This window comes from Cariama cristata, unplaced genomic scaffold, assembly GCF_000690535.1.
Source record: "Cariama cristata isolate BGI_N322 unplaced genomic scaffold, ASM69053v1 scaffold16822, whole genome shotgun sequence".
Classification (NCBI taxonomy): Eukaryota; Metazoa; Chordata; class Aves; order Cariamiformes; family Cariamidae; genus Cariama; species Cariama cristata.
Genome location: NW_009604577.1, coordinates 25543 through 44009, shown reverse-complemented (window position 1 = coordinate 44009; position 18467 = coordinate 25543). Strand labels below are relative to the sequence as shown.

The 18467-nt window shown below is 38.3% G+C and overlaps 1 protein-coding gene across 1 annotated transcript in view; it reads right to left on the bottom strand.

Moving 5' to 3' along the window:
* The window catches only part of LRRC16A (leucine rich repeat containing 16A), a gene marked incomplete at its 3' end in the record, with an annotated part of 74837 nt that overhangs the window by 45382 nt on the left and 10988 nt on the right, over positions 1–18467 (bottom strand). Inside the window, exons 5-11 of the mRNA XM_009695680.1 lie at positions 18195–18292; positions 17770–17840; positions 17570–17643; positions 12324–12399; positions 9638–9726; positions 4717–4811; positions 331–417 (exon numbers count right to left, since the gene is read on the bottom strand). Coding sequence (XP_009693982.1) covers positions 331–417; positions 4717–4811; positions 9638–9726; positions 12324–12399; positions 17570–17643; positions 17770–17840; positions 18195–18292 — 590 coding nt within the window. The remainder of the gene's footprint in view (positions 1–330; positions 418–4716; positions 4812–9637; positions 9727–12323; positions 12400–17569; positions 17644–17769; positions 17841–18194; positions 18293–18467) is intronic.

The window sequence follows — 18467 nt, the reverse complement described above, 5'->3', positions numbered from 1 at the left end:
CCCTACACATTTTTGCTTCAGACATCTTTTTGAAGCATACATGAAACATACCATTTATGTCAATTCTAAATTTAATCTTTATTTACAATGCAAGTTCAAGCTCAAAGCTTACAGAAGCGAGTATGAGTTTTTCCAAGTGCTGAAGGGGACACAGAGCTCAGTTCATAGTTCAACAGCCCAGGACTGCGAAAAATGCAACTGTGCTTTTGAGAATACACATGTAAACCATTTACAGAACTACTTACTTTCTAATCTGGTAACAAAAGGTATTATTAAGATGGAAGTCTGAAACTTTTAGAACAAAAAAAAGAAGTACACTTATAAACGTACCTTTAGGTGACAAGGAAGTTTTAGATAAATTTAAATGTTTCAGTCCCTTTGGAAGTTTGGCGAACTGGATGCTCAAAGATGACACACCTGTTGGGGGAGCAAAGAGAAAAATGGACGTTTCAGGTTAACTGTGTGATCTCAGGTTTTCCCAGCAAAAACTGCACTGCTGGAACTACAGGAGGAACTGCGCTCACTGTGGGGGTGGGTCTAAAATGACCTTGTCTTTTTATGACCATAAATCTTTGAAATGACTGATGTAGTCAAGATCTCCTCTTTGCCAACCACGAACAGTTATGGAATTTTGCTGTTAATAATCAGTGAGCCACCTTAATTACTTTAAAAACTATATAATAGTCACGTACTTTTGAGAAGGATTCAAAAAGGAAGATATTGCACATGTCAACTAGTCAGCACTTGGGAAATCTGGAATCTTTATGGTTCAGTCCAAAAAAAAGCCCAAATTAAAAAACCGACCACAAAATAAAACCCAACTATGGTGCTTCAAGTGAGACTTCAAACTATTTTTATTTTCTTTTAAAAGGAAGGGCTGTCAAGGAAAGAGACACTCTTATGTTAGCTAACACGGCCCTCTTTTGCTGAGGTACACCTTAAGAGCCTGAAACCTCCACTGAGCTGTAACGGTCACTTAATTCCCTTACAGCCAGGACACAGGCTTGGAAATGCTATAACCACTTGCGATCCCAAACAGTAAAAATCTATTAAAATGCTGACACAGCCTGGATTATCTCAGCACAAATCTAATAAAAGAAAAAAAAATAGTACTTTTCATTAAAGCCCTTTTTCAGTGTATCCAAGTTCCACACTCTGTAAATTTAATCCTCCCATTTAAGCAAAAGATTGAAATTTGATTAAGAGGGCACATCCTAAATAACAACGGAACCAATCCATGAAATATTTATTAGAGGAATAAATCAACACAGAAACTCCAGGCTTAACCTGAGGTGTGAAATATAGACCTCTACAGCAACTCGCTTGGAGAGAAAAGGGCAAAGATAAAGGGGACAAAGCCTTTCACTTGATTCAAAACACAGTAAATGAAAAAGCTGATACCCCTCTCCACACATGCAGACACTAAACGGTCCGCTAGCATGTCACATACATATGTTCACTCTGTTTTTATCATATTTTACCTACCAATGACAATGAAAGAGCAGCTACCTTGCAGATACTGTTGCAGGGGTTTTTTTTAATGCTCTCTGCAAAAGCATGCTGTGTATGTTGGCGATAGGTGTAATGTCCGCGCAGCCCAAAACAACATACCGTATTTTATTTGTACCACCAAAATCTTAGACCCATGATGCCTTGGCATTGTTTATTGTAAAGCACAATGGTAACTGGATGTTTTCACTAACTTTCAGCAAGAATGAATCAACTCATATTAATAGGATTTTCTTTCATAGCTCTACTATTTAAAAACATAAATAAAAAAATAAATCTTTTAAACTCCTCTGAAGTAGAAGGCTCAATCTATCTTAAGCTGGCCTCAGAATTTATATTCTGTAGCTGACTGTCCACATTTGCTAAGTTGGTTTAGTCACTATATATACTTTTAAAATCAAGGTAGAGTTATGCTGGCAAAAGAGGAGAAAAAGGAGTACCATCAGAATCAGTAAGGATACCAGAAACGTAATTTTTTTTGTGAAGCATTTTGAGTAAGATGTACAGCAAATAATTTTACCTCTCCACCCTTGTATTTAGCTAACAACCTGCAGACCACTTAGCACTCTAGCAAAGTCGAACAATTTTAACATCTTACCAGCACAGGGGGTTAAGGATCCACCCAGTTATAAGATACAGGAATCAAGTGCAGAAAAGAAAAAGTGCTCCTGGTCACTCAGGCCCTTGGTTGCTCTTTAAGCCACTCATTTTTGCTAACCTCGTAACAGAGCTGAGAGCTCTAATGACAAAAGTAGAGTTAACTGTTTCCAGGCACACAGTTTTCAATTTGAGTATTTCTAGGCTTCGGTATGTCTGTTTTGCACTATTTTTAACAAAATACGAGATTAAATACTGATCTTAGTAGATCCAAAAGTGAAATTCCCATTGCTTTAGCATGGCTAGATTTTAAAGCCAAGATTGATAATAAACTTTCCAAGTGTTAGTCTCACAAATATTGACAGTACCATAAAGGGAAGCCAAACACAAATTCAGAAACTGGTCTCAGTGTAAATCACTTCATATAAACACTGCTTTCTCTTTGAACTGAAGCCAGGTTCTATGCCTCAGTTAAACTAAACACACTTGCCATGTTATTGGAATACAGACAGTTTCATTAATGTAATAATATAATGTCTTTCCTTACTGCTACTCAATAATATATAATAGCTTAGGGTGTTTTTCTTCAAACAAGGCACAATGATATGTTCTTCCCCATAATTCACACAACTCTAGGTTATTTCCCTTATAATTGCAAAACAATCTGGTTGAACTTCCAGTTCCTGCAGGTGATTTTTCAAGAGATACTTTCTGAAATCCATATGTTTACATGAATCCCCCTTATGCCAGCTTTTACTTGTGAAATGCTTGCTGCCCCTTCAGTTCAATAGTCAAATCTACCTTGCGCTCAGCGAATATCAGATCACAGGACACATAAATCTTTCTTAAACTGAAAAGCTGCAATATTTGCACATTGCAATTACAGTTAATTTCTCTTTAAGTACTCATATAACTTACCTAATTCTCTGATGAAAAGGTCAAATCTCAATTGCATGTGTGATAGGAGAGACCGAGATAATGGAAAAAACCCTACTAATTTCTCCAAGTTGAAGTTTCTGCATTTCATTTGTATCTTGTATGTGGTTACTGCAGAATGGTTTGAATCTATAGGTTTGTTGCAAAGAAAGTACCCTCACTGTGATATGCTTTTTTAAATAAAAAAATTAAAAAAAATCCCCAGCACTGTAGAATATCTACCAAATGTTTGGTCATTTGTTTTGCTTTCAAGATAAAAATGAGTTCCTTTTAAAAAAACCCTTTCATGTAACACAATCTAAATATACTTATTCACAAACAGAATCAACAATGTAACAGCCTTTTAACCAGTTTACAACAGAAATTTTTGTACAAAGCAGTTAGGTCTATGGCACATTGTAGTAATAATAATGTTCTTCAGCAAAACACTGGCTTTCATGTGATCCATATCACGTGAAGGATACCGCTTACCTTCTTAAGGAAAGTAAGCAGTAATCAGCAGGCAAGAGGTAATCAGAAGAGTTAAAGCAATTCATGTGAACAATTTTAAATAAAAAACTGTTGCGAATAGGTTAAAAACAAAAATAATTTCATACTTGTTTCTGGTCAAAAGGAAAAGAGATACAAAAGAGGAAAGGGAAAAAAACCTTTCCCATCTTTTTTTTCCTCACCAAATCAGTACAAAATCAGAGACATCTACAAAACTCTGTGTTAACAACATTCTGAGTCAGTCAGGTTGTAATCAAAATGGACAGTTTTTCCATTTTGAATCATGAGAGCAAAGAGACTGGAAAGTTTCTCCAAAACAAACCAAATAAAACAAGAAAAGGTTCACTGTATAAAATGCTTATTTTTCTTCTGGCCCAACAGGAGCACAAGATGGTCTGATCCCAGAACACTGTGTGTCTGGAATGCATTAAGTGAAGCAAATGGAAATCTCACATGGGCAGCACGGAAGGGTCAACTCCAGACTGAAAGAATGTAACCTTATTTTAAAAATAAATGCCTCTCGAGTGAAAAAGGGTAGACAAGGGAGGGGAATGACTTGATATGTACTGAAATCATGCCTAGCGGTGCCTAGTCTGAGAAAAGCTGAGCTGTTCAGCTTGGTTTTCCATCCGGTGGAGACAACAGCACTTTTCTTCATAAGGATGCCAGTTATGCCAGTATTACTGAACATTGCCAAGTACTGGCAACAAGACAGACTAGCACAAAGCTGAAAAAAGGAATAGTTTCAACACCAAAAATAAATATGGAATTAAGGTTGAAATAAAAACACAAAACCATCAGGAAAATACAAACCAAGCAACAAAGTTGCCTCATGCTTCATCTTTCAACTGATTACACGGCCTTCAAAAATGCACACCACTTTATTTACTCTCTCGTCCTAAACAGTAACTGTGTTCTATCTTCCTTTAAAAGAAACCTCTATGAAAATGTAATGAAATCTAATGAAATCCATGGTTGATTGAATACATTTAAGTATTTCCCAACAAGCTAATGGATACATGTAAATCAAAAAAGAATAGCTGTTCTCAGTCATTTGTGAACAACAGATATTTACAATAGCGTTACACACAGAACAATAACCTATTATTCAGGCAAAGCTGAACAGCGCAGCAGTAATCCTCATATTACATTTGTAGAAAGAGAAAAATACAAACGTTACAGTACCTCTATCTTCAAGTGGATTGCTAGCAAGGTTGATTGTATGGAGTCCTGAGTTGGGATTATGGGCTAGGGCACTGGCTAGTTTCTGTGCAAAATCTCTGCAAGAAAAGAAAAGAGAGGGAGAAAGAATCCTGTTATCTCCTCTATCAACAGCACATTCAGAGGTTTAACAGCATCAAGGGATTACTAGCCAGAAGTGGCCTATCCTACTGCAAAACAGTAACTGATTCTTCACAGCTCTAAACAATGTTTATTTGGCTAATTGGCTATCTTTCAAAGTGAGTTATTTTATTATTTATTTATTCTGTGACCGAAGAGACTGAAGGGCGCTCAATCATAGCTCAAAATGCTTTCAGTAGAGAACTGAAGATATAAAATAGGAGACAGACAGAATAACTGAAAACTCAAGCACATCCTTCATCTCCTCCATGCCAGGCATGAGTGGGATATATACATCAACTTGTGTACCACTAACCTCCTTCACTCACAAGCCAATCCCCTCACTTGCAGCAGCTCTCTACCAACAGTCACTCAAACAGATGGGCGTTGCAGCATATCCACAAGGTCAACAAAGCAGGAGTATTTCTGACCTTGTAAAAGACCAAGAACGGCCCTCTCAAAGAACAGCAGCACAATGATGAACTGGTCTTTGCTTGCTTCTTTTTACAGTGAGAAGCATCAAAGTATATAACTGGTTGACCAAAGTCCTAGCAACAGGTCTTGAGAGAGACGATGGTAATGCTCACAGCAGCCAGGCCAGGTAGCACAGATAGCTTTGAACTAACTTTAACCAACTATGGTAGGTAGTTGTAGCAGCATAACCTACCTCTGTTCCAGATCCACTTGAAAGGCAAGGGAACGTTGCCCTGTCCGAGAGCATTTTGCTGAAGCTCGAACTACCACCACCCACAGCACTAAGTTCAAAGTGAGCTTGGGTTTTCCTACACAACCACACTGTCAGACTCTGGTGTAGACATGTTCCTTGCATTAAGTCAGAAGGCTGCTCATTGTTAGCAGCTCTAAGACAAATCCTCAAACCTGTCCTTATATCTACTGGGAAGTTTTCAGGTCAAGGGACTAGCCCTATCGCTAAGACAAATCCTCAAACCTGTCCTTATACCTACTGGGAAGTTTTCAGCTCAAGGGACTAGCCCTATCATATGCTTTTGTTAAACAGACTACAATTTCAACATTCTTACTTCATCTAAGTTAGACACTGAGGTACAAATCAAAAATATGCCTTGAGCTTCCTTATCTCTCTGCCTTGAAGTACATTACCTTACCTCCTGTAGGCCAGTGGTGGAGAACTACCAGCTACATTGCTAGAAGAGTGATAATTAATGCTGCCCTCTTTCCTTGGGATAGATCCTGCCTACCATAAAACTAGTAGATCAGCCTGTGTCCTGAGAACTGCAGTGGAGGCAGCATCCTCTTCCAGTATCTGGAAAAAAGTGGAGACTGGACAGCAATAACTTGAATAGCTTTGGTTATCTGTTGTTGCAAGGTGTACCTGAGTACAGAGATGTTCCAGGGAAGTTTAGTTTCCCTTTGAAACCCCGTGTCCTTAAACAGACTCCTGGGGCTAGAACAGGTTCCAGCGCTGCAAATGCATGTTGATGGGCTGCCTTTAGGAAAAGTGTATTCTTTTCCTAAAATACAAGCAGCATGTGTATGTAAACACTCAACAAAAAGAAATTCTGGGCTTGAATCTCTGCCACCTGACAGGCCTCAGGGCATCCTGCTTCGCTACCAGCTGCTGCTGCAGAAGACTATGTATCTCCTGTAGGTCCTCGGTTACACTTGCCAACACTTTTTGGATACCCTCCAGCATTTCAAATGCCACTAAAGCCTGTGCTTAGGCAACTGAATCAAGCTTCTTATGTCCAGCCAAGAAAAATGAGGTTTTGAGTTAAAAAATAAACAAAAAAACCCTTTCTTCATGAGGAATTTCCTCCTCTTCCTTTATCCCTAACGGATTCTTGTCATTACAGTATTCTGCCTACACCTCTAGGCTTGTTTACAAACTCTGCTCTAGATTTGCCACCAATATAGGCAGGATTATCAGAACTTTTTGGACAACTGAGGTGTGTAAGAACTACTTAGCAAAGGCACAGTAAATCGACTGCCAACAGAAAGCACTGGATTACCTATGTAGGCGCACGGGGCTCCAAGACTCGTTTTGGGAAAAACTAATACAACTTCCTCACTCCCTGTGCAGCCTCTACCATAAACAGAGGGACACGGGCTCTGCTCACTGGGCAACATCCCTTCCCCTCCTTTGTCCATTCTTTATTTCAAGTCCTAAAATGTATTACTTTTTTTGGCTGCACACTTCACAAACAGAGTATGCAATGTAAGACCGACACTTTCTAGAAAGCATCAAAGTTGCTCTGTACGCATTACACAGGCATACTTGCCTGAACTGAGGACATTCAGGCTTGGAGGTAAAGCCCAAAAAAGACGCAATTTAACTATACGTATGGCAGAGTAAAGATATTTCACCAAGGGTAAGAATATCACAGATTTGGAAATCTCAGACAAACAAAACAATTCCTCAAGATCTATTTAGACATCATCCCTGTAACAGGAAAAAAAAAAAAAAGAGGACATGCATGGGAGGAACTAAATGGGTTACAACTAAGGACATTCAGAGCCCATCTGAATGATGGGAAGATGAGATGCAACATCACTGTCAAAGGTCCTGCGGGTACCAGCAGCAGGCACCTCTGTTGTCCCCCTGTCGTAGCTGGCCTCTCTCTTTGGAACAGGGCTGCAGAGGATGGTGTGGAAAGCGGTGGGGACATTTTGCCTGCCAGCTTTGAGAGAGTTATGCAAGTGCAACAAATAGATCATTTTCACCAGCTCCTGCAAACAGGCCTTTGCAGACTGAAGAATCTGTCTTGCCATTTCATGGAAATGAATATTCTGGTTATCACATATTTCCCATTCCTCTAGAACACCTCCAGGTTGTAACTCTTTTCAAGCTCATTTGTTCAGGTCATCCTGAACAATTCTCCTTTCCCTGAAATCTGCATATCACCTACCTCAGTTAACACACTTACCAAAACATTAGTGTTTGCTATATGCATTAAAGCCATCCAATGTAATCTAGACTGCACTCTTTACTCTCACCGTTAAAGAAATAGCAATGGGGACAAAATTTTCAAAAGCATCTAAACTGGCACAAATCTTATCAGATGAGGTTACACTCGACATCCTGTTTTCCCTAACAGCAAGTCCACACTTCCCTAGTCCTGGGTCCTTACGACTGTTACTGCACAATAGTTTGCTGTCTCATCAGCTGGGAGGATGACAAGTGTTTATGGGGCCATGGCCCAAATCAAATCACAAAAATGAGTGGCCAGAGGTAGGAAAGAATGGAATCATCTTGAACTGAGTCTGTTGCAGGAAGAAATATGCTCTTGCAGCTGCTCAGGTTATTTCTCAAAGCATTGCTCTTGGTAGCTCTTTCTTAACCTTAGTTTGGCATTCTGTCACAGCTCATTAAAAATGACTGGTCTGTAAGCTATGTGAAGGAAGATACCCAGCAACAACAGGATTTCCTCCTAGCAAGCAGATACAATAAATGGCAAAACTGACAAATGCGTCCTTGACAAAAACAGACAGACAATGCTCATCGGCGCATACCCACACCAAGGCAAAATGCCAAACACCGTGGATGTAGATGGAGACATGATGAAAAGCAAAGTCACAGGTTGATTATCTGTCAAGACCTGTTACAATTGAAACCAGTTAATCCAACTGTGATAAATTAAGGTAGGCAATGCGCAAAGGTAGTCAATGTATCTTTTAATATTAATGATTATCATTGGATTTCATGGCACATATTGTAAGAAAAACAAGATTAAAGTCAGGTGCTTGTGTTTGAATGACAGTTATTAAAGGCAGTGCAGTAGTGATCAGAAAGTTTGGGTGTAATTCCAAACTTGATCTCAAGTTTCCTGTGCCATTTGGGCAATTTTCTTTTAAAGATATTTCAATGCAAAACTCATTTTAAAAAGGAGAAGACCACCCAAACAATGGAAGAGGAGACAATATAAAGCATACCAAATATTTTTCCTGTGCTTGTTTCCCTTCTTTATTTGAAATTCAGTATAGTGTTCTGCTTCTCCCACCTTTCCTCTGCTTTTTTTATTAAAATAAAAATTCATTAGCGCTAGAGTTGATCTTGTCTACGTGATCTTGGACACTACTCTAACACTAAAACAAGCTACAAATACTTCCAATTGGGCTAGTTTGCAATTTGAACTTTGCTTCTGTTTCCTGTGAAGGGAAATAAAGCAAATACCTACTAACTACAACTTACTGTATTTAAAACATATGCAAGGATTAAATTGTATGGTTTACCTCTATGCATCTTTCTTTTAAGGCTATAGCAAGGCATTAAACTTAATTATCTACTTTCTTGCTTCTTTAAAAAAGTTTAAAAAATGTAGAAGTCTTACTATATTTGAGCGGACTGCAGTCCACAGTAAGATTAAAACCAGTTCTCTTGGGAATGAAACTATAATCTGTTATGCAAGATGGAACAATACGCTTTTTTAACAAAAGCTCAAACACTGTTTTTTAAATGATAAAAAAGTGTTCATACTTCTATTGGCAACCTTATTTGGACAGGAATAGTGTGAGTTGATTTAGGGTTTATGCTCTTATCCAATCCATTTTGCTCCACTTCACCCAACTCTCCACGCAGACTCTTAAAAAACATCAGTTAAAGGGATTTCTTGGATGTAAGGAACCTCTGGAAAACCTGATAAAAAGCTTGGGACTACAGGCTCCTCAGAACAAGGCAGACATCGAGTACAAGCTTTTTTTTCATGATTATTCTGGCTAATACACATCACATATCCCTTTTACTGGCAGTAAGCAGTAACTAATGCAACATTTCAAAGGAATTACTTACGTTCTAAGCCCGGCATTCTCTAATACCAGTTCTTCCAATCGATTGGACCTACTCACCACTCGTAGTATCTGCTCACAGACATCAGTGGACTGCCACAGAAAAGATAGAACAGCGTTAAAGAACACAAACATGGAACAGATGGTTATTGAGTTACAAGCTGGACATCATAAAGGGATTCAGGCCACAACCATCTTCTTGTCATACATAAATAGTAAATAAAAATACCAGAAACACCCAAGAGAAAGTCAGGTAGCTACAGAAGACTTCTGGAAAAGACTCGGAGAAGCAAGAGGCAGACTAAAAGCAAGTCATTTATGAATCAGGCCATCTAATCATAGGGGATAGAACTTTTACAGTGATAGCAAAAAACCCAAGCCCGGTGATTCAGAAAAAACGCTCACCTAATTTTTAAAGAAATCTTGTTCTTATGCATGCTAATCCTTCAGATGAAAATGGCAACTAATGCAAAGGAGACTAAAGCCTGACCAGGAATGACAACTAAACACAAAGAAAGATCTTACAAGGCAGACAAAAAAACTCCAAAAAACTCAAGAGCAGAAGCACTCTAGCTACAGGTCCTCCAAAGACTGCTAAGGACCAGTGTATTTCAGTATGAATTCTCCCAGCCCACATAGAAGTAAAAGCCATCTCATGATCTTACTGTTGTTGGATTCTAGAATTTGCATGGACATTTGCAAGTACCATAAACGAAACACAGTAACAAAAGAGTTTATTTGCTGTGCTCATTCAAATAGAGAGAAAAAACCTTAATGATTCAAAAGCCATACAGTAAACTCTGTACCTCATCAACTTTTATTATAATCTTTTATTTCGCTTCTGGATTCGCCTTTTTTTTTTACAGCACACACTAACCAAAATTCATGTGATATCCAAAGCTGAATTTCAGTCATGATCATGAAGTGCTGAAACTATTCTGTTATCTGCTTAAAAACAACGATGTGACATTCATACCTGGGTCATCTCTGTCTCTAATGACAGTCTGACATTTTCTAGTTTTCTTTTTAGGAGATTCAATTGGTTTAAAAGTTTAAAAAAACAAAACAAAACAAACCACCACCACCAAACACCACCAAAAAAATACCTGCTCTACCACACAAAGTCTTATAATCCATTACACAGGAAAGGTGACAATTTTTTCTGAAGACTGTCAACTCTGCCATCTTCCCAATTCTATCTTTGCCTTCCATATTTTAACCATTCAGAATATTATCACAGTGCTTCTACAGCACTGTGATTGTAAGTGGAAAGTTTCATGCATGTCCTATAAAAACACTATGGATACGGTCTATCAAACACAATGTCAGAGCTGGACTCATGAAGCACAATACGTCCAATGGCCTCCAGATATGTCTGACCTCATACTGACCCTCGGCAGTGTTCCTATGGCACGGATTTACTGTCCAACAATTTACATTTTCCTGGTGTTTTTGACTGAAAATGGAACGTGTGGAAGATTGTGTTTCTTTGTTTTTAAGGAATTGATGCATTTTCAAGACTGACAAAGTTCATTTGTTTTCTACAGAAAAGTTGCTAAGAATGCAAAAAACCCAACTTTCACATAAAAGTATCTCACATACATAATACAGTCAATTCTTGTTCTAAGCAAACTACACCGGCCAGTCTTCTAACTAAGCAAACTATCTCATTTCATTGAAGCAGAAACTGATTAATTGCACTCTACCTTTTAACAACGCTGATTTTAACAGCAAACTATAACAGGATTAAAAATACCCCCAGTTTCATTCTGTGCATAATTTCAAGTAAGATGTCGCAGCAAGAAAGAAAAGTTTTTTGCCTACTCTTCTGCCAAGAATCACATAAGCTAGTTTCTACTGAATTTTCATGGAAAATGATAGCTCAGGAACGCGATGAGAGCATTTTCAGGTCAATAAAACTGCATCAGCTTAAACAAGATGAGACACAATCTTCATTTTTAAGGACAAAAGCTTCTGGATGCAAGTGTTAAAGCCATTTCTCAAACCACTAACTCTACCTATGACTATAAACTTCCAAGTTTAGAAGAAATAGTATATTTTGATATAATTAACAGGTCATCTAATTACTGATTTTCTTGGCCCTTTCTTCAGTAGTCCAACTTGTTTAGATTTGCCCCCTTTTTGCTTTTCAGAAAGAAAACTCATACGGAAAAGTATCAATGTCACACATCACTACATACTTATTAGCACCCAGGTTTAGCTTCAGACAACTGGGAGAAAAAAAAACCATCAAGTTGCAATGAAAATTACAAGGAAAAACCTTTATGTGCAAAAAAATCAGAATCTGATTATTTTTCTTTGCAGCTCCAAAAAGCAACTGCTATTTCCAGATGCTTTAAAGTTAATTTCCTGTTTAGTCACCCAATATTGTTTGGGGAAGCTAGCAACACATAATGAAGTAGTTTTATGGACTACTGTTATTGCCCAAAGTTTTCAAATTTTATTCCCTTGAAATTTTGACAAGACCTGACTCTCGGCAGTGTTTCTATGGCATGAATTAACTATCCAACAGTTTATATTTTCCCGATGTGATTAAGCGGGGGCAGGGAGTCAATACATTGCCCAGTTGTACTTGCTTAAAAAAGTTCACCTTGAAAAACATAATAGCATCCTTTAAAACATAGTACAGCCTAGTAGAAACAGGTATACTATTTCAATTTATTACTTACTAATTTCAGATCCTTGGAGGACAGCTTTGTAAACCACTGATTATACTCCAGAGCAGCAACTATAGGTATTAAGTCTCTAGAAAAAGAAAAACACTTTTACACACATTTCATATAATTGTCGGCTTTGGTTATTTGAAACAATCTCTTAAGTGTCCCTCCATATCTAATTCCTTGTGCTTTTGCAATGCTAATTGCCTACCCCCCCCCATTACAGAAAGCTCTGCATTCTGAAAAATGAGCATCACCAGCAGCTGTGTGTCTTTCTCCTATTTTAATACAAATTTTTGACTGGCCAACTGACATTCATTCTAGCATGAATTTTTAAATCAGGAATTTGTCTGGGCTGCCATTCCTACATTTAGCGCTACTTTTTCTTCAGTCTGTGACATATTTAAGCTTCTTAATCACTTCTAATTATAATTTAGCATGACGCTAAAAAGCTTTTTGGCAGTCTGATGATTTAATATAATTCCATGACTGAATGCTTCTAGAGAACACCTCCTTGTCTCATCTCTATAGTTACATTCCCCCAGGAAGCAGGAGACCTGCAAAAGGATAATGTGACTTTCAGCACAAACCCTCCTTAATTGTAAAAGAGACTTCACAATTGAAATTCTAAATTACTCCTCGTTTTCTTCATTCCAAGCCTCTTAATGTGATCTGCTTTCCCTCTGTTAAGTTTCTCCAATAACAAGCATTGATAAATGTCACGTCCGTACACTACCCTCCAGCAGAATCATCCATCACGCACTAGCACACCATTTAGCAGTGCAGCACTTGGATCATTTTGATGCAACATATTAAATACATATATACACCTACACTGGGATTTAACAGCTACTTACAAAGCCCTTGTCTTTATAATGAAACAAAGAGCCATAATATACATGAACTTATTGGGTCAGAAAAATAGTGCCATCCAAACCTCAGTATTTGCAGGGAAAAATGTAAAAGTATTGGCTTTTATAAGCCAGTTCCACCCTCCCAGCTTTTCATTCAGGACATTCGCAGGTAGGCACAGATATGCACTAAACATGCAGCATCCTTCTTCCATCTTTTCCTTCTTCCTCTCCTTCAGTTTTCCTCTACGAACATTCAGACACTTCAGGGTGGTTGTTAAACACGTAGGAAAGTCAGGAGACAAGGCAACATCATATGGACAAGCTTTCAGCAGGCTATATTGGGAACTGCAGTTGCTAGATTTGGAAGTACAAGCTCATCACTAAGGTAACGCTACGAAGGTGCAGCATTTTGCTGCAAAAGACTGTAGCCTACTAACTGCGAAGCTCATGCAAATAGACCGCTTTCACACTCCTGCAGAGGAACTGGTGTGTGGTGGTGTCCTTCAAGGATTAAGCCTGTTTTCCATCTTGTTCACAGCACACATCAAGTCTCGTGGTGAATTCATTTCCACTGGCACAGTATAGTCTTATCAGCTTCATGAAGCATACAGATTTATTTCTGTCCACCACGTTGTTTTTGTTCCTACACACACACACTTTATCTCCATGTAAAGCAGTAACTGACCAGTGAAATGTTAGGGGGGGAAATAACAACCCAGAGGTATTTTCCTCTTAGGCTGGGCAGGCAGGAACCTTGCTATGGAGTAAGGAATGTCCACACACAGAGGTTTGTTCCTCCTTTACCCTTCCCTGGAGTGATCAGTAAGAAGGTCATGAATTAGCAGCTTTGATGTCCCTCTTGTCAGTGCCTTTGCCTTGGAAGTGGAATGAACACAGGAGTAATTTTTCTGGTGTAATTTTAATTCATCCACCCAGTGGTAACCAGCCAGTCGTAGCTGGTGGTGAACACTGCAGGGCAAACGTTGGGCAGGCTGACGGTACCACCATCACATTGGTGGAGCAGAGCTCTTCATGCTGTGGACCACCACCCCCAAAAGAGGCAGCAGGTACCACCAGCAGTTGCATTGCAGCTGTTAGCATCACCTCAGTGCCTCCAAAGGAACAGATGGACAACAATGGGGGATCACCGAATGCAAGCGTTTATACTACCAGGGAGCAGGTAAGCCAGCTTGGAGAGCTGTCAAGAGCTCAGTAACTTCTGGGCAGGAGAGTGGTTGGAGGCAGAACTTGCCTGAGGCCATCCCTCTCCCCTCTCCTCCCCAGGCCTGGGAGGGAAAGGGCTGAAGGACAAGGGCTGCTCAGAGTTAGTGGGAAAACCACCACACTCACAAGAAGTTAAAGAAACATTTGCTGCAGCAGGACAGGAATATTTTAATACAAATCAACCAAGCTGATTTGCAAATTCTCATCTTTAAATAGTTTCCTCTTCTGCAGTATTCAAGGTCTGTTTGTTCAAAACCTAGACAAGCACAGATACCGACACCCTTCAGAAACACCGACCGCTAACCCCCTCCCACACACACCCACTTTCTTCCCCACGTGTGAAGACACTGGAACCCCTGCACTTTCTGCAGTAGCCTTACTCTCTAGAAACTTTGCTTTATCAGATTCTACCATCTGATTTTAAGGAGAAACTATATAGTTTAGCCTTTTTCTCATTTTGTTCAAATTTTTGAAGGTGCTTCTGACCAATGAGGGTCCTTTAGGAATTTACCTCTACTCCTTCTCTTGCTTTGAGCTTCCCTAACCTCAAAGCACTTGTTATTGAGTTTTCCTTTTCAAAATTAAATACTGCTTTATTCACTTCATTCTATTAAATTCTAGATTGGTATTAACAATGACCTGAATTTTTTTGCAATATGGTATGAAAGAACACTGATGACCGTTTCCAAAAACAGGGCCTTCTCATAGCTTTCCCTCATTGAGTTATATTGAATTGCTTGTAGTCATTAGTTTGTTTACTAAATTACCATTCAGAATAAAGTAAGATTTACAAAATGTAAATCTGTGCCATCTTAAAATGGAAACAGATTCTGTTCTTCTGGAACGCAGAAAATCTCTCCAAGCTTCAACAACATTCAAGCTTATCTAATGCCTTCACATTTTTTCAACATCTCTGTCCTCCAGTGTATTTAAGATGGCAAGAAATCTAAACAGCACAAAGAAAAAAAACATCTAACCAATCACGCTTTTCTGACAATTTTTTGAGTGTCCAAATATGCTAAAACATATGCTACACAGATTAAAATCATGCTACTGAGTTAAACAAGCCCTGTTCACGTTGAGTCTTTTTTTTGTTTTTAAACAATTATACGGTTCACAGCACAACATAACTTCAGATAAAACCTCAGAAGTCACGTTCCCATGTGGCAAGCCACGCTATGCACTCTAAGTGTCAGATACTCTGGGAACTTAAATTCATCTATAATTCATGTCATTTTATGTTGACCTCTAACAGAAATGCTTTACTAGTAAAACCACAAATTGTTTATTTTTGCAATGCATAGTCCCTGTATCTAGAGAACTGCTGTACCCATCCTACCTCGCTTCAGAGCTACTCCACAATGTGAAGTATATAGTTTCAGTAATCCCAAAAATTAGGTGCACAAGATGTACAACAGTCTCTCAAAATCCAAAACATGATGGCATATTGTTAATTTTTAGCATTCTCAATGTGCTAAACAGATCACAAAATATTCACGTATATTCTTGAATTGACTGATATCTCAGATCCTAAATTTGTATTTTTAATGAATCACATAAGGTTTTGGATTCTTTAAAAATCTAGTTTTCTTGAAATTTCAATCCAAACCCTTTTTCTCAGTTCAGTTCTCAACATGTAGAAACTCTCATCACAAGAGGGATTCCACGGCATGCAAACGGTTCCAAAATTGTTTTGCATCTTTGGACTTACACAATCATGAGACATTTAATAAAGACTTTCATTAACAGCACAAATGTATTTCCTTAGTGATGTCAATTTTGTAAGGAATACTTCAATTAAAAGCTTTTGTGAAGCAACAAACCCATTATTCCATTTTCCGAAAGCCAACTCATTTGAACCAGCTGAGGTATCCTAAATACTTAAAACAGTTCTTCTATCTACTCTTTCCTAGTAACATTTTTCTCTCCCAATAAATTGTTCAAACATGTAATTTCTACTGAAGCTGAGTATCTGTAACTTAGTTTCACAAGAAAGCCCATGGTCTTTGTCAGCACTTCCACCTTGTAATATGTTTAAAGCATTCTTCTGTTCTTGTCTCACATTTGCTTGTGCTGAGTAGTATTCCTTTCCTTACCTTCTCTCATCAAGGCTTAATCAACCAAACAGTCTTTGGCTACATCCGTCATGCACTAGTTGCAGCCCTGTAGTCTTGTTCGAGTTACCTCTGAATTAGTCAACACAAGTACAGCTTAGTAACTTTGCCATGGCATTCAGTGTAGACTGTGAAAACCCACCACAGAAGCTAAGTAAGTATCTGAGTGGGGCTTTCTGAGAGTTTACATACTAGATAGCTTAAAGCTGCAAAGAATGTTGTGGCAAAATATTCTTATTTATCTACCTCCAAGTTCAGCCTTCCTGTTACAATATTTTAATGTTGTACCTCTGACAGATTCTTAAGTCTTCCACTGGGCTTTCCCAAAGAAACCAATGCTTTCTCTATCTTATTTACAGTTTCTTAAATTTGTCATTTTCCTTGTATAATGATGGATTTTAGTTAAGACTCCCTCACATTTCCTTCTACTTAAATACCTTTGGATTCAACTTTCTTAGAATCCAATTTTCCCAGCCAGCTAAATTCAGTAAACGAAATACAACACTTAGCTAAGTTTCAGCATCTCACAGCAAAATTACCCTCAATTACTTACTTTCTGGAAGTACACATTTTTGATAGCATCTATGGGAAGTGGAGAAACTACTGGCTGGGATTCAGTTGAAAAACTTAAACCTTCTACTGACTTGCTGGCAAAAATAATTTCCTTTACTGTGTAAAACGACTTTGCATAAGTAAAGACTACATAATTTCCTTTTTTCCTTTGCCCACCAGATGTAGTTGTGTGTTTTCTCTGCTGAATTTGAGCTCTTATATCCACCATCACAGGAAAACTATCTATCTGCTAACTTTTTGGAGTGCTTCCAATAGCAAAATATATTTATCTTCTCAGGATTCTCAATGAAATGTGATCTCCATAGGGTTTTTGGGCAAAATCAGTAGCTTTGTGCTGAAAACTAAAAATGCTACAGACGGCAATTTCAGAGGTTTACGCTTTCAAGTAACAGCTATGGGACCATCCCACTTTAGCAAGGGCGGGTGAACCCTATTGCAAGGGGGAACAAGGAAAATTCACAAAATATTAGCATGGTTACTGAATATTGTTTACCTGTGGTCAAGGTGACTGAAGTCTTGCAAATTCAATTCTCTGGTATCTTGTGTCAGATAAATTGTATCCACATCCTGTTAAAATTACATAACCAAACACATCTTTACAGATGGAGTTTTTGTCCAAGTACTATGATTTACCTTTCTTTTATCATTTGTACAGTTAGCTGAAAAGAGCTCCAGAACAAGACCTGTACTCACCCACTGTACTTCTTCTCTATAGGGAAATCCAAGCCAATCACAAACACAGGCATACATCTGTGAAAAGCCTCCTAAAAACAACCCAAGAGAGTATTTAACATAATAGTAAAACAAGCAAACAACAAACGTACATCTAAAAGGATTATTTAATACTTAAAGATTCAGTCTTTTAACACTCACTCTCTTTTTCCCTTAGAAGGGTGTCCATTGTGCTGCTGAAAGAACCTGAGACTATCCTATCTTTGCCTGGTAGGTTGCAAGAAAGCTTAATATAGTGCCTTCACCTACCAATCAGAAGTCTGCTCCATACTAATTACACCTTAAAACTAATTATACCTTTACAAGCTTCTGCCAGAAATAGAATTAAACTTCCTGACACTGCAATTCCAGCCTTTTTATATTTGAGCCTTTAAATTCATTCTCACCACAAGGTCCAAGTTCTGCCACTGTCTGACTGTCCCACAGGGCCTGGAGATTAGTCAGTCTTTCTGAAGGCTCCATAGTTACTTTTTTCAGAATCCTCCTAGATGCAAAGGCAAAGGGGGAAAAAAAAATATTCATGACTGTGAAAGTATTTTTAAACTCATAAATCTTCTTTATTTCAAGTACAATTTTAAGTGAGTGTATAGGAAGAATTACCATCTCTACCACAACTCACTTCTCTACCTAAAAGTCACACACATCACGATGTAGCCCAG